At 43.1% G+C, this 24,602-nt stretch overlaps 1 protein-coding gene across 1 annotated transcript in view; it reads right to left on the reverse strand.

The window, feature by feature from the left end:
* Positions 1–24,401, reverse strand: part of LOC142391244 (uncharacterized) — a 34,508-nt gene extending 10,107 nt beyond the window's left edge. Inside the window, exons 1-2 of the mRNA XM_075477015.1 lie at positions 24,309–24,401; positions 19,294–19,413 (exon numbers count right to left, since the gene is read on the reverse strand). Of these exons, the coding sequence (XP_075333130.1) occupies positions 19,294–19,413; positions 24,309–24,401 (213 nt within the window). The remainder of the gene's footprint in view (positions 1–19,293; positions 19,414–24,308) is intronic.
* Positions 24,402–24,602: the final 201 nt, after the last annotated feature.

Here is a 24,602-nt window from a genome sequence, read left to right on the forward strand (position 1 = left end):
CCTCTACTTATTGAGATACTTCTAGACTTAGTAGGTTTGATTTTCATACCAGCCCACTTTAGATTTTCATTAAGTCTCAAGTATTCTCTTCATACATGGCACTGTTGTAGTCACTAACATCATATCATCCAAGTATGCTCTAATTCAGTGGTTCTTAACCTTTTTTCCCTAATGCACCCCTTAGCTGTGCATAAGACAAGCCGTGCACCCCCCAGCACCCCGCCCAATGAAAATCCTACCCCCATAGGCCAACACCCTAAAATAATTAAAACAATAATGACAAACACTTATTGGCAAAAAAAAAACCTTCCTTTAATAAAGTGTATAACACATACACACGTGTAATATGTATTTTCTTGAAACGTCCTCTCGATTCCCTTGTATGTTTCGGCATGTGAAGGAATTGATAATAAAGCAACTTTAACTTTAACTTTAATGTAACAGTGTCCCCTTTTCATTAAGGCTAAACATTAAATGCAGAAAACCAAGGTCTCCTTCAGACAGTTAACAAAAGTCTGATGATATAATGCTAATATAATTAAAATAAAAGGTCTATCAACAAATAGAATGCTGATAAAATTGAAAAAAAGAATTAACATTGATAATTATTGATGTTGTGGAGAAATTAGAGTCGAATCCCGCGTTGGTCAGCCGTCCATTGGGGAGTTTATTGAACAAACCGTCACAGCAAATGTGCATACAGAATGTACAAAATGTCCGACGAGCTCATCTAGTGACACCCTTTTATACCGTTTTATCATAACAAGTGTACGTGGCCCTCTCCGGAGGCGCCTAGCTTTCGCAGTTTATCATAAACACGCTCCTTCTAACTATCAACAATATTCTGAACCAGTCAACAAGGCCCAGGATGTAACTAGGCCAGAAGTCATGAACATGTCATGACATCCTTCTCCCACATAGTCCCCCCTGAAATCACTTATCAGTGATTTAATAAAGAAATAATCTAAAATAAAAGAAAATCATCCCACATAGTTAATTAAGAATTAATTAACATAATCAACACTAAATTATTCTAATAATTCTACAATATCAATCAACGGGACCATTTTGAATACATGAAAAGGAATATATATATGTGTCTACTCGAATCATATTCAATGATTAACTTATATTACACGATATTGATTCCAACAACACTACAAGTTTTACATTGCCATCACACTTGTCCACTGTTCGCAGTGCATAGGTGCGAAAAACCCACCGGCTGCTACTTTCGTAACTCATGTTCTTATCATGGGAAAACTCACCTACGGCCCCCCCCACTGGCGACCGACCACTTTACCAAGGTCGCACTCCGAACAGTTGACTGACACAATTGGCAATGGACATATCAGTGATCAGTTTTGATTGATAATACACATAGACTGAATACACCACCTTCAAATCAGTTAATCACCGTTTTGTATCAAGTACAATACATAAAATTATGGATTATCACACAACAATAGTAATAAAATGCAATGTAATGCAGCTCCCCCAGTCCCGTCCCATCTCCTGTGTTCTGGTGTCGCCTGCTTCTGGCCGAACATCCGTCCGGCTGGGTCTGGAACTGCTAAGCTAACTCTGGGAGGAGAGGTCGCCAGTACGTCACTCCCAATCAAAGAGATCTTCAGCATCTCTTCTCCCTGTCAGACTATACTTGGTTCCACCCTCGAAGAAAGAAACTTGTGAACCGTCCGTTGATAACCTTCATTCGTTGACCCGCTCTTCCCATGCGTTGGTCCTCAGACCTGGTCTCGCATGGTCATCTGCCTCCTGATTCCTTCCACTGTTCGTTTGAACATCACTTGCAGCAAACACCTTCTCAGAATGGGTATAATGCAACACACCAATAGGGAAACCATCCTCACTATCAACAATATTGCTATTCCCGCCTTAACTGTCATCGCTCCCCCTTCTCCCAACATCCCAAACAGACCAGTCCACCACCGTTCACCTCCACCAGCATCACACGTCAGCTCCTCTCTCCGTTCTCTGAACTCCTTCACGGCCGTTGTGAACGTTCTATCAGCTGCAGTGTTCCCGGTTATAAATGTACAACATTTTCCCCAACCATCTGGCACGCACCATTTTCCCTCCTAATATACCTTCTAAAACTTGTCTGTTCTACCAAGCCATCATACTCGTCTCATGTAGTTGTTCTCCAAAGCCTGCAAACCCTTCACTCGTGTAGCTAAGAATTCCCTGTTGGTTGTATTATATGTAATTAGTCCACTCCCCATTTTGTTAAATATGATTCCCTGCAAACCAGCCTCAAATCCAGCTGCAATCTCCCTGCGTGCTTTGAGCTCAAAGGAATCCCTCTCGGCTGCCCTATTGCATCCAAGTAAACGTGCTTATCCCTGATGTAGCCCTCACTAGATCTTTTAACTCTCCCTTCTTCCACAACCAAACCTCGCATCTCGTTTACCTTGTCATACACTACCACAACTGATGTGTTCCTCCTCACCAGTGCCCAAAAACCTATCCACCTGTTGGGTAGCACATTTAACAAAACATCATCTCCACACATCCAGTAACTCTCAGCTACTGGGTGTGTCTGATCCCCGAAAAGATATAGAGTTAAAATGATCATTTCTATATTTTCACATTTTGATCCAAATAAATAAATCCCAATAAATCTTGTTTTCATTTAACATTAGTACTACCTGAGCGAGTTCCAAAAGCATTCAAACTCACCATCGTAATCTACTCTATAATCAGTGGGAGGCCCCTCCTGTGATGTACTCAGATTAAATTCCGCACAACAAGACTCAAATTTGTGGCCCTCCCTTATTTTGAAAATAACTATGTAATTTATTTGGCCCGAACATCAATCTGCACTTAATACCACACATAGGAAACAATAACCGTTTATCCTCCTCCGATGTGAACCTACCTTCTCTGCATTCCCGTTGCTGGACCACCGCACAGTCCCTGAAGGTGTGTGGCTCTGGAACACAACAGGCAATGCTCCTGGAGCGTCTGCGCATATGAGACACTCCGTCGCCGTTAGTTCTCTTGTAGTGTACCATGCCCATCTATACCACGTATCCTGTGCTGCCTTAACCCTTCTTCCACAGTTACACTGTTTTCCCGACTCCACCTGTGCATGTACACTCCGTCTGTTCTTGGATTAACATGATTATTCTGTCCTGTAGTGCTAATGGTATCAAATCCCCCTAGATTTTCCCGTGAAATCTTTCTATTCTTACAACCATTGTGAACAACTCCTTCTGACCCAATCTGACATGATCTTACCAGATTGCCCCTTTGTCGTGGCGTCCAGAGGCGGTGATTTGGTCGTCTCCTCCACCGGACCCATGATCCACACTTCCTCACACTTACCCCTACTTACTCATACTTACTCATCCTTCCTCATACTTCCACCAACCTTTATTCCCACGTACTTAAATTCAAGCTTAACATCTGCCTTTTCACGACTAGCTCTAGTGTGTATTGCTGGCAAAGTTTGTGGCGTGGCATGGTCTGAGTGGGTGTGTATTGTTGCATCATACTCATCTGACCCAGGCTGGCTACTTCCCTGCGGGGTGGCTTCATCACGGGACCCTTCCAGCCTCTCCTGTCCGCGGGATCCCGTCCAACATCTCCAGGCTTCGTTCTCCTGAGCCCATGCTGTCGGCCACCCACACCTGGATGCTCACAGTCTCACAGTGTCAGAAATCTTAACCTCTTCCTTTCGTTCATCCTTTCCCTCGGACTCCGTCTGTGTCTTTAGTCCGAACCTTAGTGCAGTGATTCAAATGGTACCATGTGTTGCTACCTTCCACTTGAACTGCTGTTGACGTTGCTCGCACCATTGTGTACGGCCCTTCTTGTCCTGGCTCAAGCCACTTCCTCCGGAACACTTCGATGTGCATCTGGTCGCCTGGCACCACTGGCCTCTCGACCAGCTGTTTGAGACTCAAGTCTCTGTTCTCCTCCTGTAGATAGATTGTTCTGTGGACTGCAGTTAGTTGCTTCATGTAAGCTGTCCACTCTGTTCACACCTGCTCAAGTGGGAACTGAGGTGGCGGCCTGGGTCGACCCGTTAGCATTTTATGCGGTGTTAGTGCGTGACTCTATGAGTCTGCATAGGACATCTCATTAGTGCAAGCGGCAAAGCATCTAGTTAGTTTAGTTGAAGCACAGATTCAATTCAATTTCACTTTCCAGGTTCCATTGATCCTCTCATGCATCCCTTGACTCTGTGGATGATAAACGGCCCCACAGCGCTGCTTGATTCGCAGCTGCTGCAGAATGCCTCTTGCACTTTTCTAAACAAACACTTAACCATTATTTGAGCTAATCTCTGATGGAATGACAAACAGATGAATCAATTCTCTTACCAAAAAAAATTTACGACTATTTATCCAATATGTATGACCAATATCCTTGTGCTGGCGTGACCTCTGGCTCCAGTAACACCATTGGTGCCAAAACAGCAAGCTGGCACTTTGATGCTACTTTCGCTGCTTCATCAGCCGCGATATTACCTTTACTGACCATTTCGTTACCTTTACGATTATATGACCCTTTATCACTTCCAATTTTCACTTCTCATGACCGCAATCAGCTCCTTCATTTGGACCTCCTGTCGCACTGGACTTCCGTCTGACCTCCTGAACCCTCTCTGCTTCAAAACTGCTCCAAATGAAGAGAAAATATCATGAGCATATGCAGAAACTGTGTACACATTCGTAACCTTACCTTTCACCAGTCAACATGCTTCCGTTAATGCCTTCAGTCCAGCCAACTGTGCCGAACATGGCCGTTCACACTTCTCAGCTTTCACCGTCACAAAGTTTCCACCTTCCTGTTTCACAACTGCAAAACCTGCATGATCACCCAAATGATCTCACAACATGAACCATGCACAACATAAGTGACATCAGCCTGCACAAGTGGAGTTGCTCCTATGTCAGGTCTCAGTTTAATGTATCTCACAGCTTCTGCCACACGCTCATGTGGTTCTCCTTCAAACTCACGTGGAATGACATCTGCAGATCCCGATGTAGTACACTTCTGTATTCTCACATCTGGACGTGTCAAAAGATGCACAACCTGCAAACATCCTGCCCGAGTCTCAACATACCTACTCTGATTTATTAGTTCTGAAATCTTATGGTTTTTATTGGAGACATATAAGAAAAATGGCTTCTCATAGACTAATGTTGCCCGTTTTGGATGACTTTTGCTAATTTCGTTTCAAATTTCCAAAGGCTAACTTAGCCTCGTTTGTCCTCCCCCGTTGTGCTTTCAACCTTTGATCTTTGGATTTTTCATGATTCCTTTCAGAGGAAGCGCATTTTATTGCATAATCCTCCCAAAAGAAGATCATACTTGTTGTATTTTAATTTTACTTAGTTGTTCATTAGTTATTTATTTATTTATTTTGGACATGGCGCTTTTCTTACTCCCTCCAAGTGGGATGGAGAGATATCAGTAATTCCCTATGGGCTAAATAGATACTCTAATTCAGACTATCAATGCTAAAATTTAAATTAGAAACTTTGTTCCGTTCAAATTTTAGAACTTCGTAGTAGTGGCACATTTAAATTTTAAATTCAGAAACTTTGTTTTGTTTTGTCCTAGTAACAGTGACCTATTTAAATTCAAGTTTTAGAAACTTAGTAGTCGTGATACATTTAACTTAAAAACTTTGTTTTGTTTTGTCGTGATGACACACCTGAGGGCGGTTTTTAAACCCTTTTGAGTACGTCCGATGTAAGTGTACTTCTTACCTCTATATGTCAATGTAAACCAATACTGGGATTCCTCTGCCAGAGGAACGCCTTGGACCTGCCGGGCCACTTGCTCCGCCCCCCAGGGACTGGCCACAGTCCTGCCGAACACTCGGGTTTCTCGGTGCTCTCGGACAGCTGTAAACAAAGTGTCCCCTCTCGCCACAGGCCCAACATGCCCCCGAGGACCTTCGTCCTCCTGGTGCGCCTCTTCTTGACCTTTGACAGGGTCGACGATGGACTTGCCCCTGTGACGGCTGTTCAGCGGCCCCCGCTGTCATGGCCTCATTTCGTACCTCTTGCTTCGCTTGCAGTTCTTCTAACTGCAACCGTGCAAGTTCCCTTTGCATATCCTTCTCCTGATCCTTCCGTTTCAGTTCTTTTCTGTATTTGTTTACTGCATGCACCACGTGGTCTCGGAATTGTCCATGTGACATTGAATTCAGCCCCACCACATCCTCCAGCCTCCCCTGAACTGGGGCAGGCAGAGCCTCTTTGATGGAAACTCTGAACAATGTCACCCAAGCTGGGCTCTTCTCGATTTCTCCCTCAGACTCTTGTCTCCATTTCTTCAATTGTTGTGCAATGTACACAGCTGGACTCTCTGTTCCTGACAGTGGTTCCCCCTTTAATGCTTCGAGGTCCACTCCCGCAGGAAACTCAGCTCGTAACGCTCTCCAGAGTGCAGCTCGATATGCATTAAAGTCAGTTCCATCAGCTCGGTGGCTCAACATCCAGTCATTCTCACTGTGTCTCAAAATGCCCTCCATGGTAGAAGTTCCAAAACACAGTGCCCACACTGCCTTAATGTGTCCCACAGACAACAGTTTATGCACAGTCTCTTGTTCAAACGCTCTTATCCATCTACTTGCACCTCTGTGAATGTCCGGCAATCGAGCAACCAGCCCCCCTAGGTCGAGCGTCTGCCACGGCACATACTGTCCCTGCGTCATTTCTATCAAACTCGGTGCTGACGCTGTTGGACTCTTATGTTCTTCAGAAGATGCCTTTTGAACTGGAGGTGCCAGTTCGGGTGATTTTTGGTATTGTGGGAGCTGTCCCCTTGCCTGATCTGAATTACAGATGGCGTCTGGCTCAGGAGCTCCATGACTGCTTGATGTAGCTATTTGTAGTTCTGGACGTTCATGAGATATTTTATAATCTTTTATTTCAGAATCTCCTTGTATGTTTGCTGCTCCTGGCAGTGTTGGATATAGCTCTGCATTTTCAAAGAAATGTAAAACTTTTAATTCAAGCTCTCTCTTTTCCTGTCTCTTTTTGCTTTTGTCCTTTGGTTTGTAAGCTTTAATCCTTTGTTCCATAATCTTACAGGTAGTTACATTGAAAGTGCCCCCTTTTGGCCAGGGTGAGACGTTATTTTTTGTTCGTTTTTCCCATTTTAGAGATATCTTTTTAATATCTTTGGAATGTTCAGGATGTTTGGCGCTGATGATTGTTGTTGGTGTTATATCCATTGTTTCAACTAGTTAGTTCCCTTCTATTGTCTTTTGACTTTTCCTTTTTATTTACTTATCTATTTTCTAAATTTCCCTTATTTATTATTCGTATTCCCCCTTTTTTTTTTTTTTTTTTTTTTTTTTTTTTTTTTTTTTTTTTTGAAAGTCAATTTAAATGCACTAATTATTTAACTCTAATCAATGCTAATTTAATGCTCGGCTAAATTTAGCTTAGATGCAGCTAATTACTGGATTGGATGTTGTCAATGCTAATGTTAAGGTTAGCCTACGTTAGCTTTGAAAGCTTATGCTCTAGGTTGTTTTTTTTTTTTTTTTAAATTAAACCAATGTTAATTCAATGTTAGGCTAATTCAGCTTTTTGACTTCCGGTTTGGAGTTCGGTTACTATTATTGCTAATGTTAATGTTTGCCAACCAATGCCAATTGATGTTAGCTTCCTAGCTGTTGCTAATAAATGCTAACCTATTGCTAATTAAGATTTAAACCAATATTTGCCTTATTGCTATTGCTAATCAATGCTAATTGTCTTTCTGATCAATGCTAATTATGGCTAATGAAATGCTAGCAAATGCTACTAATGCTAACCAATGCTAACTATTGCTAATCAATGCTAGCTTCCTTGTTGACCAATGCTAATTGAATGCTAATTATGCTATTCAACGCTAGTGATTGCTAATCAATACTAATTATTGCTAATCAATACTTGCTGTATTGCTAATACTACCCAATGTTAATTTATTACTAATCAAAAGCTCAGTTTGCTTACTCTGTATGAAGTGACTCAGGCTAAAGGCGTTGCCCCAACTTTTGCTCACCTCCGGATGCTTCCGATCCAATCCACACACAATGTTCTCCACCAATCCAGATGATCCAATGTACGTCACAGCTACGTCAATTCTGACCAATGAAATAAAAATATTTTTTGACCAATGAAATCTGAACACACCTCTAAATCTAACTCCAGTGAAACACGTCTACGACAGTAACTTCTAACCAATAAAATATGAACACACCTCTAAGCCTGCCTCCAATGAACCACATGAATTTCTAACAAATCAAATATGAACACACCATCACTTCTGCTTCCTAGACTGTTATTAACTCCTCCCAAGCATAACAATTGAACCAGACATAACAATTGAACCACACCCCAACTCAAAATGGCGTTTGTCACACTTTGTAACAAGTTAAGAAAAAGGAGGAAATACAAACTTTCAGCTGGACAGAGAAGAAATACAATTTAACACAGAAATAACAGTTGCACTATTCTTTACCTTGAAATGGCATTTGTTAAGAAAGAGAAAGAAATACAATTTAACACGCTGTGGACAGGGAAACTACAAATCAAAAGATACAGAAACAATGCATAAGCGAGAAACTTTCTTTATCAGGAATGTCACATTCACGTCGAACGACGTGATGACTCAATGGCCTACGGACAGAACCTCTTCCTTAGGAATTGCGGAACCCTCATTACTCGACTGATAACAACTCTGCAATTAGCACATTACCTAAAGAAAACTAATAATTATTACAGTACAACCATAAATTGCCCCTGGAAGACACAAGGAAAGAAAGTGTGATCACACACGAACATTTGAAGCAGCAGGAAACTCTCAAGGCCAGAGCACGCACCCACACACTAGCCGCGGGAGCGCGCAGCACCCTCTGTCCCCCTGAGAGCCAGAACACACTTCACTCGTCTGTTAAGAATAGAACTTTAGAAACTTAACACCAATCACAGCAGTATTCAATAATAACAAGATGCACTCAACGAAAATATAGAGTCTTAAAGAAAGAAACCCACAGCGTTTAAAAATAACAGCACATTTCGGCACAACACCTTATTTCCCCAAGTTATTAATGCGGCAACTATCACAATTAAGCAGATTATACCAATGAAGCAAATTATGACCATAAAGCCAGTTATAATAATGAAGCAAATCTGAGTGTGAATTAAAATACTACGAATACTCAAAAGTCAAGGGATGATATGAGTCAGAACCTTTTCTCTTTTCTTCTCTTTCTTGATTCACACAAACATCAGATTTCACACACACAATGACAGACAACAGAGACCGGTCCCACACACTCAAGTCAGTCGGTCAAAAGTTTTGTGTCAGTCACCGTTCAAATCTTCACATTTTTAAATTATCAATTTCTTTCATTTAGACTTTTAATTTTTCAGGAGATGTTGGTGTCGGCAATATATGGAATACAAAATGTGTTTTCCCTACAAGCCTTGTGATATGGTCTCTGACCAAAGCAACAGATGCTGACGTGTACTTTACCAGCTTCGCTGTGACCTCTCAATAATAATCTCCTGTGGCCAATTTCATAAACGAATTTGAATTTTCTTCTCAAAATGTCTTTATACTGAGGTCTCGGATAACTCCAAAGAGTTCTACGCAGATATATAAAATGATATAAACATATATACTTAAAATGTGCTCCTCATAGAACTGGATTTTTTCATTTCAGAGTTTTTTTTTTGAAAGCCTGATTGATTCAACCGTTGAACTTTAATGTTCGCCAGTCAATCAATTATCAGTATTCGTTTTACTCCTTGACTAGTGAAAATAATTTTCACGTATATTTAATGAGTCTAGTGTACCCCGTACTCCCGTCAGTGTTCCTCCCCCCCATGCATAGAAGGATGGCTGATAGAATGCAAGAGGTACTATTGGCGATTACTCAATAACCTGCCCGCCACTTTACAGCTATTAATTAATCCAGTTTGAATTCATCCGATTCACAATTGGCCGGAGCGCAGCGACTAGTCCTTCTTAATTACCACAAAAATCCAACGACACCATAGCCCGACCAACTGCTCACAGCTGTCTGCTTTACAACTCACATAAGCTGCTGTTCACCCAATTTTATCCAAATTCACACATACGGCACCTCTTGGCCCACAGTTTCCCAAACAATTTCAGCAGCCCCTCTGCGCAGAAGTAAACAATGGAAGGGCTTACCGTGTGCAGGATCCGTCTCTCTCCTGTGTTCTTTTAAATTTGGGGAAGCCGGAAGAAGCCGTCAGCTGTGCTCCACTAACCGAGATCAACTGCGTAATGGTAGGAACAAAATCCCACCTGCCGGCTTGTAACAGCTGATGTCGGTTGTCGGGGCACAGAGGACACGCTCCGCCGGGATCCAGATGCAAACTCTCACGAATTCGGGGTCACCATTATGTTGTGGAGAAATTAGAGTCGAATCCCGCGTTGGTCAGCCGTCCATTGGGGAGTTTATTGAACAAACCGTCACAGCAAATGTGCATACAGAATGTACAAAATGTCCGACGAGCTCATCTAGTGACACCCTTTTATACCGTTTTATCATAACAAGTGTACGTGGCCCTCTCCGGAGGCGCCTAGCTTTCGCAGTTTATCATAAACACGCTCCTTCTAACTATCAACAATATTCTGAACCAGTCAACAAGGCCCAGGATGTAACTAGGCCAGAAGTCATGAACATGTCATGACATCCTTCTCCCACATTGACCATAAAAAATAGTATTATTATCTTTTTAACACTTTCTTCAGTCATAAACTGATGACCAACTTGGGCTTGAAACTTAAACAAGGTCTGCTGAAACTGATTATTTCTAAATGTCTTTCAGTCATAACCTAATGACCACTTTGTGCTTGCATATCTCTGGACAGGGATGTGATGTCAGGTGTAATACTTGTGACAGCCAATCTAAAGTCCTGGTGGACATCAAGTCTGTTTCTGGCTTTTGTTTTTATTGTCACAAGGGCACTGAATGCTGTCTCAGACAAGTATGTGGTGCTAAATGGGAGAATAACCCTTCTTAGTGCATGTTTAGCTAATCTGGGAGCAACAGACTGTCCTTTGACAATCCAAAACTTTTTGTACCCCATCTCACGTAGATATTTTTGGGACACAGAATCAGCTTGAAGGTCACAAAGCTCATCCTCACAGCCGAGGTATTCCACATCTCCGAGGCTTGAATTGTAAGGGTCCAGCACCCACGATTCCTTTGTTGAGTATTCACTGACATCTGCGAAGCGGCTATTAATCTCCTCTCGGAGCATGGTCATGTACCTGGTGAACTCGGTGCGTAAAGACGCACGCACAGTCCCAGCAGACTGCTTCTGCGAAGCGGCTATTAATCTCCTCTCGGAGCATGGTCATGTGCCTGGTGAACTCGGTGCGTAAAGACGCACGCACAGTCCCAGCAGACTGCTTCTGCAACAGTGGGAAGTGCTGTAATTCCCCATTTGACATTTTTTCCACTCTGTAATTCAGTTTGTGCACATAAGCATCCAGGGCGTCTTTGCAATGCACAATGTTTGATTCAGGCCCTTGCATCCGCTTGTTCGTCTCGTTGTAAAGCCAGAACATGTCCGCCAGGTATGCCGTTTTGATCCAAAACTCCTCAGTCAACTGTTCACACAGTCGGCGATTGTGATCTTTCAGGAATTCCTTTATTTTTTCTTGCAGCTCCATAAAACGCACAAGCACCTTTCCACGCGATAGCCACCGCACCTCTGTATGTAGCAGCAGTGTTTGATGCTCTTCATCCTCGCACAGCTGAGTGAAGAGTTGCTTGTTGCCAGGACGAGCTTTGATAAAGTTAACAACGCTAACAACAGTTGACAGGGTGTCGCTGAGATCTTCGGACAGTTTTTTACTAGCCAGTGCTTGGCAATGTAGCATGCAATGAAAAATTAAGCAATGTGTTAAATCCCTTGTTTTTACCCATCATAGCCGCGGCCCCGTCAGAGCAGCATGCCACCAGCTTTTCATATGGCAGATTGTTGGATGTGAGGTATGAGTCCACAGCCATAAATATATCCTTGCCAGTTGTTGTTGTCTCAAGATTTTTAGACATAAGAATGTCTTGCTTCAAGTCCTCGCCATCAACATATTGCACATATACTATGAGGACGGACTCGCCTGCCACTGTTGTGGTCTCATCCAGCTGTATCGCAAAATCAACATCTCTCAACTTATCATGCAGCTGGTTTTGACAATCCACAGCCATTTTGTCAACCCTGTCTTTCACTGTGCTGTCCGAGAGGGGGAGAGTTTTCACTTTATCAACAGCGTGAGCCCCAAATAACCTCTGCACAATTTTCAGACATGACGGTTTGATTAGCTGCTCTCCGATATTGTGCAGCTTTTTAGTCTTTGCGATTAGCAGCGAACAGTCAAATGACGCCTCAGTGACTCTGAATAAATCACTACCTGCTCTTTCGAAACTTCTTCTGTTGTCCTGGGACGTTTTGAGAGTGCCACCTGTTTCTTCCTCTGGAAATATTCTCGACTTTCCCCAATTCTATGGCTGTGCCTGGTCTCCTGGTGTCTCTGGCTCTTCATCGAAACACAGGCACTTTAATGAAATTACATGATGGGGACATAACTTGTTTTCAATATATTTTTAAATGTTTTAATTTTACTGACACCATTTGGATGTGTTGTTAGGATTCTGTAATTATTGAATCTAACTTAACAAATACAACTTTGGTAACGTGACGTCACGACCTCACCGCAGACAAAATTCTGCGCACCCCTTGCGCACCCCAGGTTAAGAACCAATGCTCTAATTGGTGTAAGGCGCATGCCATCCTCACGTCTCTCTCCTCCTACAACCCACTTGGAAGCTCTAATAATTATCTCCATGGCCATTGTAAATGCTAATGGAGAAATCGTACACCCTGCCATAATGCCTATTTCTAGCCTCTGCCAACCTGTTGTGAAACCTGCTGTACTTAAGCAAAGTCTAATATCCTGAAAATATGCTCTTACTAAGTTAACAACTATTACAGGCACTCTAAAATACTCAAATGCTTTCCAAATAAGGCAAGGCAAGCCAATTTTATTTATAGAGCACAATTCATACACAGGGCAATTCAAAGTGCTTCACAGCTACATAAAACCACAAGAAGGCAATAAAATCATTAAAAAGAAATTAAAAACAAAATAAAGAAATTAAAAACCCATTAAAATAATCATTAATTAATTAAAAAGTGAAGAGTGCAGATAAAATACTTTCAGGTGTCATATGCACAGCTAAACAGAACTGTTTTCAGCCTGGATTTAAACATTGTCAGAGTTGAGGCCTGTCTCACATCTTCTGGAAGGCTGTTCCAGATTTTAGGAGCATAAAACTGAAACGCAGCCTCACCTTGTTTAGTCCTTACTCTGGGCCCCAGCAGGAGACCCCTCCCTGAGGTTCTCAGAGCCCGAGTTGGTTCATATGGCTCTAACATGTCAGAGATGTACTTCGGCGCTTGACCATGAAGAGACTTGTACACAAGCAGAGCTGTTTTAAAGTCTATTCTCTGAGAGACAGGAAGCCAGTGCAGAGACCTGAGCACTGGACTAATATGGTCGTATTTCCTGGTTCTAGTCAGGACTCGAGCAGCAGCGTCCTGGATGTACTGCAGCTGTCTTACAGCCCGTTTAGAGAGCCCAGTGAGCAGGCCGTTACAGTAGTCTAACCTGCTGGAGAAAAACACATGGATCAGTCTCTCTAAGTCTGATTTAGACACTATTCCTTTGATTCTAGATGGTAAAAAGCTGCTGATGTTACAGATTTAATGTGGCTGTTAAAGTTCAGGTCTGAGTCCAATATTACCCCGAGATTTCTAACTTGATAGTTAGGTTTTAGAGAGAGAGTCTCAAGGTGACTGATAACACTTTCTCTTTGTTTCTGTGGGCCACAGACAATGATTTCAGTTTTGTCTGAGTTTAGCTGGAGGAAATTGTTTTGCATCCACACACTTATCTGTTCGATGCAGCGACACAGTGTATCTACAGGCCCGTGTTCTCCTGCCGTCAGTGACACGTAGATCTGAGTGTCATCTGCATAGTTGTGGTAGGATACATTATAGCTGCGTATTAGCTGGCCTAATGGAAGCATGTACAGATTGAACAATACGGGTCCCAGGATTGACCCATGGGGAACCCCACAGGTCATAGCCATTTGGTCTGAGACACAGTTACCAATTTCAACAAAATATTTCCTGTCCTCCAGATAGGACTTGAACCAGTTTAAAGCACGACCAGAGATTCCCACCCAGTCTTCTAACCTCTGTAATAAGATTGCATGGTCAACTGTGTCAAAGGCAGACCTCAGGTCCAGCAGAACTAAGACTGTGACTTTACTTGCATCTGTGTTCAGGCGGATGTCATTTGTCACCTTGATCAGAGCTGTCTCAGTGCTGTGGTGGGGCCTAAAGCCTGATTGGAAAGTATCAAAAGCATTGTTAGACAGGAGAAAGTCACTAAGCTGTTGGTACACAACTTTTTCTAGGACTTTGGCTAAGAATGGCAGGTTTGATATGGGCCGGTAGTTGTTCAGCACTGTGGCATCAAGATTGCTCTTCTTTAGAAGAGGCTTAATGACAGCGGTTTTTAAGGCCTTTGGAAATGTTCCAGTCTGGAGTGAGATGTTGACTAGATGAGCGAGTTGTGGTAACAAACTGCTCAGCACAGACTTTAGGAATCTAGTGGGCAACTCATCAAGGCAGCACGTTGATGAACTCAGACTGCAGATGGTCTCTTCGACTGTTTTGTCAGTAACAGGTGTGAAATGTGTCAGCTCTTGGTGTCTAGCTGGCTGCAGAGTAGTTATTTGTGTTGTGGAAATTATTGCATTTTTAATGCCTTGAACTTTGTCATTAAAGAATGTTGCAAACTCATTACACTTAGATGTAGAAATGAGTTCTAAAGGCAGTGAAACTGGAGGGTTTGTTCATCTGTTTACTGTAGCAAACAGGACACGAGAGTTGTTACTGCAGTTTTTGATGATTTCAGAAAAATAACTCTCCCTTGTTCTACGCAAAGTCTGGTTGAACACACATAGCTTTTCTTTGTAAGTCTCATAATAAACCTGGAGCTTTGACTTGCGCCATTTCCGTTCGGCTCTCCGGCACTCCCTTTTTTGTGCCCTGACCGACTCTTCTTTCCTCCATGGTGCCCTTTGCCTACTTTTAACCATTCTAACCTTGACAGGAGCAATGGTATCCAAAACATTTAAGAGACTTGATGTGTAAGAGTTCAACAGATCATCAACATCAGAACACAGGGTGTTCTCAAACCTAATCATTTCCATAAACTGTGTCCCTGTTCTGTCATTTATGAGTCTTCCCCGAACAACTGCAGACCCAGCTGGTGGTTTGGGTAAAGTAGATAGGTAGAAGAAAACACAGAAATGATCAGATAAAGCAACATCGACGACATTTACGTTTGAAATAACAACATTCCTTGAAATGAGCACATCTAGAGTGTGCCCTCTGTTGTGGGTGGGCTCAGTCACATGCTGAGTTAGACCAAACATTTCAAGGACAGCAGTGAGCTCATTAGCTTCCTTGTTATGCGCTACGTCCACATGCACATTCAAGTCCCCTGTTATGACTAAACAGTCAAAAGCAGTGCACACAATTGAAAGTAGTTCAGTAAAATCATCAATAAAACAATTCTGTGGTGGTTTATAAATGGTGATATAAAGTATGGAAGATTGTTTTATCTCCATTTTGAATGACACATACTCAAATGATGAAAAAAACCCAAATGACAGCTTGTGGGTGGGTATATTGTCCCTGAACATGGCACAAACACCCCCACCCCTCTGGTTTTCTCGTGTTTCAGACACAAAATTGAAGTGAGGTGGACTAGACTCAATCAGGACTGCATTTGCTGTGTTTTTGTCGAGCCACGTCTCAGTTAAAAACATAAAATCAAGATTGTGAGAGGAAATAAAACTATTAATTAAGAATGATTTGTTACTTAAAGATCTGACATTGAGTACTGCGTGTTTGAGATTAGTTATAGTTGAACTGGATGCTGTGTTCTTGCAAGGGATATGTATAAGATTTCTCTGATTGGACAGTCTGATTGTCCCTCTCTTCACTCCATCCTTGGACCTCTGGTTGAGATGGTGTTTACCAACACAGAGGCCCTTAGCGTCCTAGACAACAGCATTGACGCTGTTGGAAATGACACCTGTGGGCACCGTGGGGGCGGGCCAAGCTGGGGGGGCTTTGGTCGATGGAGTAGGCTGGGGAGGGAGAGGGGCTCAATGATTCTTTGAAGATAGAATTCTTGATCTTGCCATGTTTGGCGTGAGAGGAACCATTCTAATCCCCGATTTCACCAAGCTTTCAAGGTGATCAGGAAATCTCCTGGGTGACGGTGGAGAAGAGAACGATGGTGAAACATTTCTGGAGGGTGTAGATGCAGCAGGTGGGTCCCAGGCCTGTGGTGAGGCCCGTGGTGAAGGCGATGGTGGAGCTGCTGAATCCTGTGTTTGGGATGCTGGAGGTGCTGCTGTGGCTGCTGTGGCTGAATCCTTTGCTGGGTCCTTGGGTGGCGAGGCAGGAGCTCTTCTCTGGCTCGTCTTTTCTCTCGGCGGCAGCACAGGACCCGGTCCTGGCCCTTGTCCTGGCCCCTTCTGATGCCTCAGAGCGTGGAGAAGATTATCTGTCAGTCGTCTCACTCCACCTCTGTTCAGGTGTGGGCCTTTTCTTTGAAAGAGATCATCTCTTTGCCAGAAAAGATTAAAGTTCTCAATGAAATGAGGTATTCTGGACTCACAGACTTTAGACAGCCATGTGTTCAACTGAAGCAGCCGGCTGAATTTGTTGATCCTCCTGTCGATGTTTGGGAGAGGTCCACTTATGAATGTTGGTATCGTCACTTTTTCAAGACTCTCAAACAGTTTCTCAAAGTCTTTTTTTAAGATTTCAGACTGATTCTCTCTGATGTCCACTGCACCCACATGCACAATCAGCTGTTTCACCCCTTGGTGTTTTGCCAGTACCTCTGGTAGTAATCTTGTGATGTCAGAGACAGTGGCACTTGGATAGCTGCATGTAACCATTCTGTTTATGTTTATATTAGATATGGCTCTGTCTCCAAGCACAAGAGTATCTTTGACCTTGACACTTGGCACAGTTTCTCTGTCCATCTGATGCTTTGTACCGTCTCTCTGTCTGTTACACTCAGTCACATTTGGCTCTGACAGTGGTAAAAATCAGTTTGTTAACTTTATTCCGGGTGATGTTACATATCCTCTGTTGAGGGTATGTGGCACTGAACCAAATGCATTTGCAAGATCCAGAAATATAACATTGATACTAATCTTAATTTTAAGCAACACGTTAAAAAAGTCACAAATACAATTAAATCTAACTTATCAAATTTCAAACATATGAGACCCTTCCTGACTATGGAGTCAGCAAAAACTTCTACGCATGCAGTGATACTTCCTCGAGTTTCCTGCTGTTATACAACATGGTCACATACATCAGAGTGCAAAATCTTGGACTTTGATAGCTATCAGCTGTTTTTGGATGTCTGTCTCATCTTTCAGGTTTCCAAAGGATTAGCCCCTCCACTATTACAGGATTCCATAAAGACAGAATCCTCTAGAGTAAACACCAGAGCACTAGAGGAGACTGATGTGCAATGATGCAGGACTAAGTTTGGCCAAATGGTGGAGTCCATCAGAGGAACAGTGCTGGAACACACTGCCAACTCATGTTAGAAACTGGGACAATTCCACCACCTTTAAAAAGACCCTTAAAGGCCTACAGAAAGGTGATTTTTTGCACAAAACTGAAATAGCAGATCGATTCCTTATATACCATGGAATTTTTTTATGATTTTAAAATAATTTTAGGCCCCTGGATAGTCCTGATTAGGCCCAATAAACTATCACCACATTTGACTCGAATTTGGCAAACTGGAACGACAGGTGCGTGACGTCGCGAGTGCCAGCTGCTGGAACAATCACCAGTAGTTCTAGTAGCGAAGCCAGCAGTTTGCCAGACCTGGACAGCTTCTTCACGGCAAATTTCTATGTGTGCCGCGGGGACGTCGCTTGGAAATATAAAACGTTGGGTTCAGTGCAGTTTTTATTGCGAGTAGATGTACAAAGTGCGTGTGTTGCCCTCAGCACCAGCAGCTCACACCACCGGGGACAGAGGAAGCAGAGAGACCTGCGGTCTTGTGTCTGTGTCTCCCTGTCCGCCTGCCTCCTCTCTGGTGAAATCAGCCGGAGCGCATCCCGCCGTGTTCAGCTCCCTGCGGTGCGGACACTCAGGGGGAATCCACCTGGCGGAGAGCGGACACACTCTCCGCCAGGTGGAGAGTGGAAATCAGCTGGCAGAGCGATCATGTCCACGTCGGGGTTCTTGATGATCGCTCCGACCGCAGTGAGCAACGCACTTCCGGTTATTTTGACAAAATAAAATACCCGTTGCCTTTTATCATAGGGAAAGCCATTACGTGCTGTTGTTTTGAAAACAGGAAGTGAACTTACCCTCGTTGTAGCTAGCTTGAAACTGCCGTTTTGACAGGAAATGACGGTATGCCGGGTTGCCACCGTCCTGCAGTGCTTCTGTCTCGGCTTGTACGGTGTCGCGGGGCAACTGATTTGTCACTCACAAAACAAGTTGAATTGTCGCTAGATTCAGCCAGATTGAGCCCGAAAGTCGCTAAGTCGCTAGATTATTTTTTTTTGTCGCCAGAGATGGCCAAAAGTCGCTAAATCTAGCGACAAAGTCGCTAAATTGGCAACACTGAGGCAGCCAGGAAAAACCATGGCACATGTGACGTCGCACGGAAGCCCCGCCCCCAGTCTGGAATTCAAGGAAGGTTTCCTAGCGGCAAATTCAAAATCGCAAATTTCATGCGTTTATGAAATGTTTTGGTGTGGAGTCCAATGATCATTATTGTTCCTCTGTGTATGTATTATCATTATGTATTGGGTGTAGTGTCAGCTTTCTGTAGGCCTTTAAACAGTGGTTGAAAACAGCCAGAGCTACTCTCATGGGTCACCTCTCCATCTTTTCCCTTTTGTGTACGGACTCTTAACTTTGATGTGAATCTTTCTAAAGATTTTCTGTTTGTTCTTTAGTTTTTTGTCATGTTGTATTGTCTGTGTGTTTTTATGATACCTGCCTGAGGACAACGGATAAAATTTAGCAACTGTGCTAACTCCGGCATATTTACATGGATGCTTTGCTGATATGTTGATTAATGTGCAGAGTCCTAACCAAATAAATAAGAAATAAAATAAAAACCTCCTCCACACTGACCTGTGGCCCGGTGGACCCAGAGGATGAGCCGGCTCTGTTCCTGGTGGAGGGGTTCTGCTCCTGGTTCTGCTCCTGGTTCTGCACCTGGTTCTGCTCCTGGTTCAGCTCCTGGTTCAGCTCCTGGTTCAGCTCCTGCTTCAGCTCCTGGTTCTGCTCCTGCTTAAGCTTCTGCTTCAGCTCCTGGTTCTGCTCCTGGTTCTGCTCCTGGTTCAGCTCCTGCTTCAGCTCCTGCTTCTGCTCCTGCTTCTGCTCCTGGTTCAGCTCCTGCTTCAGCTCCTGGTTCTGCTCCTGCTTCAGCTCCTGCTTCAGCTCCTGGTTCTGCTCCTGCTTCAGCTCCTGGTTCAGCTCCTGCTTCAGCTCCTGCTTCTGCTCCTGCTTCTGCTCCTGGTTCTGCTCCTGCTTCAGTTCCTGGTTCTGCTCCTGGTTCTGCTCCTGGTTCTGCTCCTGCTTCAGTTCCTGGTTCTGCACCTGGTTCTGCTCCTGCTTCAGCTCCTGCTTCAGCTCCTGGTTCTGCTCCTGGTTCTGCTCCTGGTTCTGCTCCTGCTTCAGCTCCTGCTTCAGCTCCTGCTTCAGCTCCATTCTGGTCTGACTGATGGACTCTGCAACAGTCAGCACATACGATAAGATCCAGCTGTGGCGTGCAGCGTATTAAACCACACCCACTTTTCTTCTTCTCTTGATAACCTTTCTGCACAGTTTTTAACCATCCAGTCACATTCCATTAAGGCGAGACACGGCAGGCAAAAACAGTGATTTTTCAGATGTGTTCTTTAGACCTGCTATAAAGAAAACTATGAAAACAAATTAAAATGTTTATTTTATTACATTTTGTTTACTCGCGGCAGTACGTTTCCCCCGAATTGACCAAAAAGTTAGCATTCCAACGCGCCATGCTGATCTTCGTCTATTTATTGAAGTCTGTCATGACCGGTATCGTTGGAAAGCTCTGAGTCTCCTGCACAATAACATGTCACCCAAATAACGGCACTTCCTTTCTATCAGTAACCAATCGTGGATGTCTAAAGGCAGATTTATAGCTAATGACAGAATCTCATTGGCTGCTGCTCGTTTCTGCTAACGTGATTCGCTCAGATGCAACACATGTTCGACTCTGACACTTCTGTGTTTAGCTTTCGCTGAATCTCCGAAAATGTCCCGTAACAGCGCAACTTTCACAGAAGAGAAAGCAACAATTGAGCTTTGCAAGATGCAATAAAAGAAAATGACGGAGTTAATGACGGTGCCTGTGCGACACAGCAGTGGCACCGTCATAAGTCATACATGTTGCACGTCTCAATGAATTGATATGCCATCTTTTAGTGGTTTGAGCTTGTATTCTTTATTAATATGATTATTTTATTCAATATTAGTATTACTAAGGGCCTGAGCATTTATTCTGTTTTTGAGCAAATACAAATCCTATTTAAATCTAGGACTGGGCAATTAATCGAGTTTTACGGTTTCTCGAGATGTTTTATGAAATCGAGAAAGATTTTGACATATCGAATTTCTCGAGTTAATGCTGTAGAACAGCGATTCCCAACCTGGGGTGCGCGCCCCCCCTGGGGGTGCGCCAGAGAGGTCAGGGGGTGCGCGAGACCTCTTCGGGTTAGAGGCATTTAAACGGCCGGATTGTGTAATGATACGCTCATATCTATTATCTGCCGATGGTTCAAATCATTCGAGATCGTAAAGCCTGTTTTGGATCTCACAGCCTCTAATAAACGATGTAATACACATGACGTCGTATTGTATAATCCAGTCCCATCAAAGCAAATCATAATAGCTATGAAAACCTTAACTATTTTTTATCTGTATCAGCCTCCGTAGTTAGAACGTTCGAATACTGACTGAGCCCACCCACACTTGTTCCCGCACAGTTAACGTTAAGTTAATGTTAGTAAAAGAAATGACATACTTTTGAAACTATGGCTGACAAACGCAAAAATGACACCGACAGCACAGCTGGGGTGAAAAAGACAATTAGGACCTACAATGAGAGCTATATTATGATGGGGTTTACCCTGGGAACAGACAACCGACCGGAGTGCGTGATATGCGGTGAAAGGTTAGCTAATGATAGCATGAAACCCAGCAAAATGAAGCGGCACCAGACGACAAAGCATCCTGAAACGGTTGGAAATGATCGTAGTTTTTTTCTAAGGAAAGAACAGCTTCTTAAGGCAAGCAAGCCAATGGATATCAGAGCCGCGTTTAATAGGGCTGGCAGTGATATGCAGAAGGCTACTGAAGCCTCTTTTGAGTGTTCGCTTTTAATTGCAAAAGCAAAAAAACCTCACAGCATTGGCGAACAGCTCATCAAACCAGCTTGCATTAAATTAGTTGAGAAACTGTGTGGCCCACAGGTGGCAGACAAAACTAAAAACTGTGCCACTCTCGAATAACACAGTGAAGGACCGAATCGATAAGATGGCAAATAACTGCGAGCAACAGCTGGTAGAAAAGCTTAGAAAGGGGCAGTTCGCCATACAGCTTGATGAAACTACAACTGTAGCAAACGAGGCTGTGCTCATTGTTTATGTACAATTTATTGAGGGGGAAGATCTGAAGCAGGACATTCTTATGTCTATCAACCTTACCACCACTACCAGGGGTGAGGATATTTTTACAGCAGTGGATTCTTGCTTCTCGTCCCAAAAGCTTCCCTACGAGAATGTAGTTGCATGTTGTTCAGATGGCGCTGCCTCGATGATGGGTAAAAACAAGGGCTTTAACAGTCGCTTGAAAGAAAAGGCCCCACACTGTATAATATTTCACTGTATGATACACCGCCAGGCACTGGCCAGCAAAAAACTGTCTGACGACCTCAGTGAAACACTCGCGACTGTAGTTAAAGTCGTGAATTTCATCAAAGGTCGCGCCACCAGACAGCGTCTGTTCGCAGATTTATGCGAAGATGAAGCGCACCAAACACTCCTCCTGCACACAGACGTGCGCTGGCTCTCACGGGGCCGAGTGCTGGCGCGTTTTGTGGAATTGGGTGAAAAAGTAGGTGAATTTCTCAAAACTCACAGCCCCTCACTGTTAGAGAAGATAACTGAGTCATTCTGGGTTAAAACTGCATACCTAGCCGACATCTTCAGTCTGTACAATGAAACGAACAAGCGTCTCCAAGGCGCGGAGTCCAACATCATGGAATGTAAAGAGGTGCTTGACGCATTCGTGCGTTAACTTGAGTATAGGGTCGGGAAGATGGAAAGGGGAGAGCTACAACAGTTCCCACTACTGCTGAAACAATGCAGAAATGATCCTGAAACGATCCCTGTATCTGTCCGTCGTGAGTTTACCAGACACATGAACGCATTGCAAGAGGAGATTAAATCACGGTTTGCCGACACAGATGAATACGTTTCGAAGGAATCGTGGGTGTTGGATCCCTTTAATGCAAAAGTCGAGGATGTGCAATACCTTGATTGTGAAGACGAGCTCACCGACATCCAGGCCAACTCTCTGTCAAAGAGATATTTCCAGGTAGGCCCACGGTATTGCATTTAATATTGTATCACTTGCGATGTCTAATAAGCCTCTGTGTTCGCGCTACTTGGGGTGTTGGACATATTTAAGCATAATTCAATTCATTCTTTATTTATTTCATTCAAGGAACACGGATTTAAAAAGTTTTGGATTGTGAAGGCACCCAGCATTGCTCCAAGACTCACACTACATGCCACAACAAGGATCATACTCCCGTTCAGTACCACATATCTTTCAGAGACGGCCTTCAGCGCTCTTGTCGCAATAAAAAACTAAAGCGCGCAACAGACTGGAGGTGCACAATGACTTTAGACTGGCTGTCACTCAAATCACTCCTGATATTCCAGCCCTGGCTGTGGCTATGCAAGCCCAAGGTTCTCATTAATGAATGTAGGCCTATTAATGCCATGCACTGTAAGATATGAAATAAAATGTGTTCAAAAATTTGTTAAATAAAATGTGTTCAAAAATAGAAATATATGATTTTCCTTTAATAGCTTTTTTTTTAAAAAAATTTTATTTTCCTTCTGTGCTGTGGAGCTGTCCGCTCCCAGTGTTTCCCACACATAGACTAATTTGTGGCGGTGCGCCACAGATTCAACACCGGCCGCCACATATTGCGTTTCGTTATTATTATTTTTTTTAACGCTATTTAAAAAAAATACTCGTATTCGTTAAGCTGCATTTCCTTTCCCTGCTCTCCCTCAGTCTCTCTGTCCCTCGTGTCTCTCTCGCATAGCCTACTCACACACACAGCCCCTCCCCTCCGTGCTTCCCTGGAAGCTTCCTAGCTTCAGCGTCGCGTTAGATTAGCTCTATAGCTCTGGCTCAACCGAAATAAGACGACTGCCGAAATTCACGAAAGGTTGGTATCACGTGCACCTTTATAAAATCACACATTAAAAAGTCCTATAAAAGTATTTTATATTTTGAATACAATGTTGTCCCGTTCCGTCCCATAGCAAACAAGCGATTACGCCTTCTTTATAAAGTTAACTAGTCGCAAGTTTGTCGTAAAAAATAAAATAAAAATGTAGTTGGGTTGTCGAGGTCATAACACTAGCAGCTGTGAATCAAATAAAGTAGTTTTTTTACCTCTTACACTGAATGTTTGCTGCTTCAATCCAGATGAGTATTGAAAAATATTTTCCGCGATTGAAAGAGAGACGTGCGTGTTGAGGATGAGGACCAGCCTGAACCGGAGGTATCAGTCTGAAGCAGCTGAACAGTCCCACCAGTGTAATTACAGGGTCCCCCCAGGATTGTTAAACCTAAATTTAATACTTTTAAGACCTTTTTTAATGCCTTTTCAAGTAAAATTTAATACTTCTATCGCACCCATTATTTAAATAATATTGAACGACATTCAATAAAGAAAACACTTAAGTTTTATCACATTTAACCCATTTTACCTCTTAAGAGATTACGTCTCTGTTTGGCAAAAGAATGTACATTTATGGAAAATACAATTAAAAACACATTTAAAGTTGCATTATAAAATTGCCGATCCAGTACCTTACATGCAAGTCCAACTGTTTGGACTTGGTGGTCTTGTTAAGGCTTTCGTCGAACATAACGATGAAGGGATCTGCGCCATTGACTTCTTTCGTCATTTCTTGAGTAATAAACGGTGCAAGACCAAATTTTGTAATACAATGGAAACCGCTTATAGTGATCACGTTGGTCCAGAGCCAATTTGAACACTATAAGCGGTTGATTACTAAAACCGAATTTGTACTGTATTACAGGTATTTCACTTATTTTTTTATGCAGAATATCAACTAAATGCAATTTGTATCGTTTTTCTATGAGAA

The sequence above is a fragment of the Odontesthes bonariensis genome, chromosome 11, assembly GCF_027942865.1.
Source record: "Odontesthes bonariensis isolate fOdoBon6 chromosome 11, fOdoBon6.hap1, whole genome shotgun sequence".
NCBI lineage: Eukaryota > Metazoa > Chordata > Actinopteri > Atheriniformes > Atherinopsidae > Odontesthes > Odontesthes bonariensis.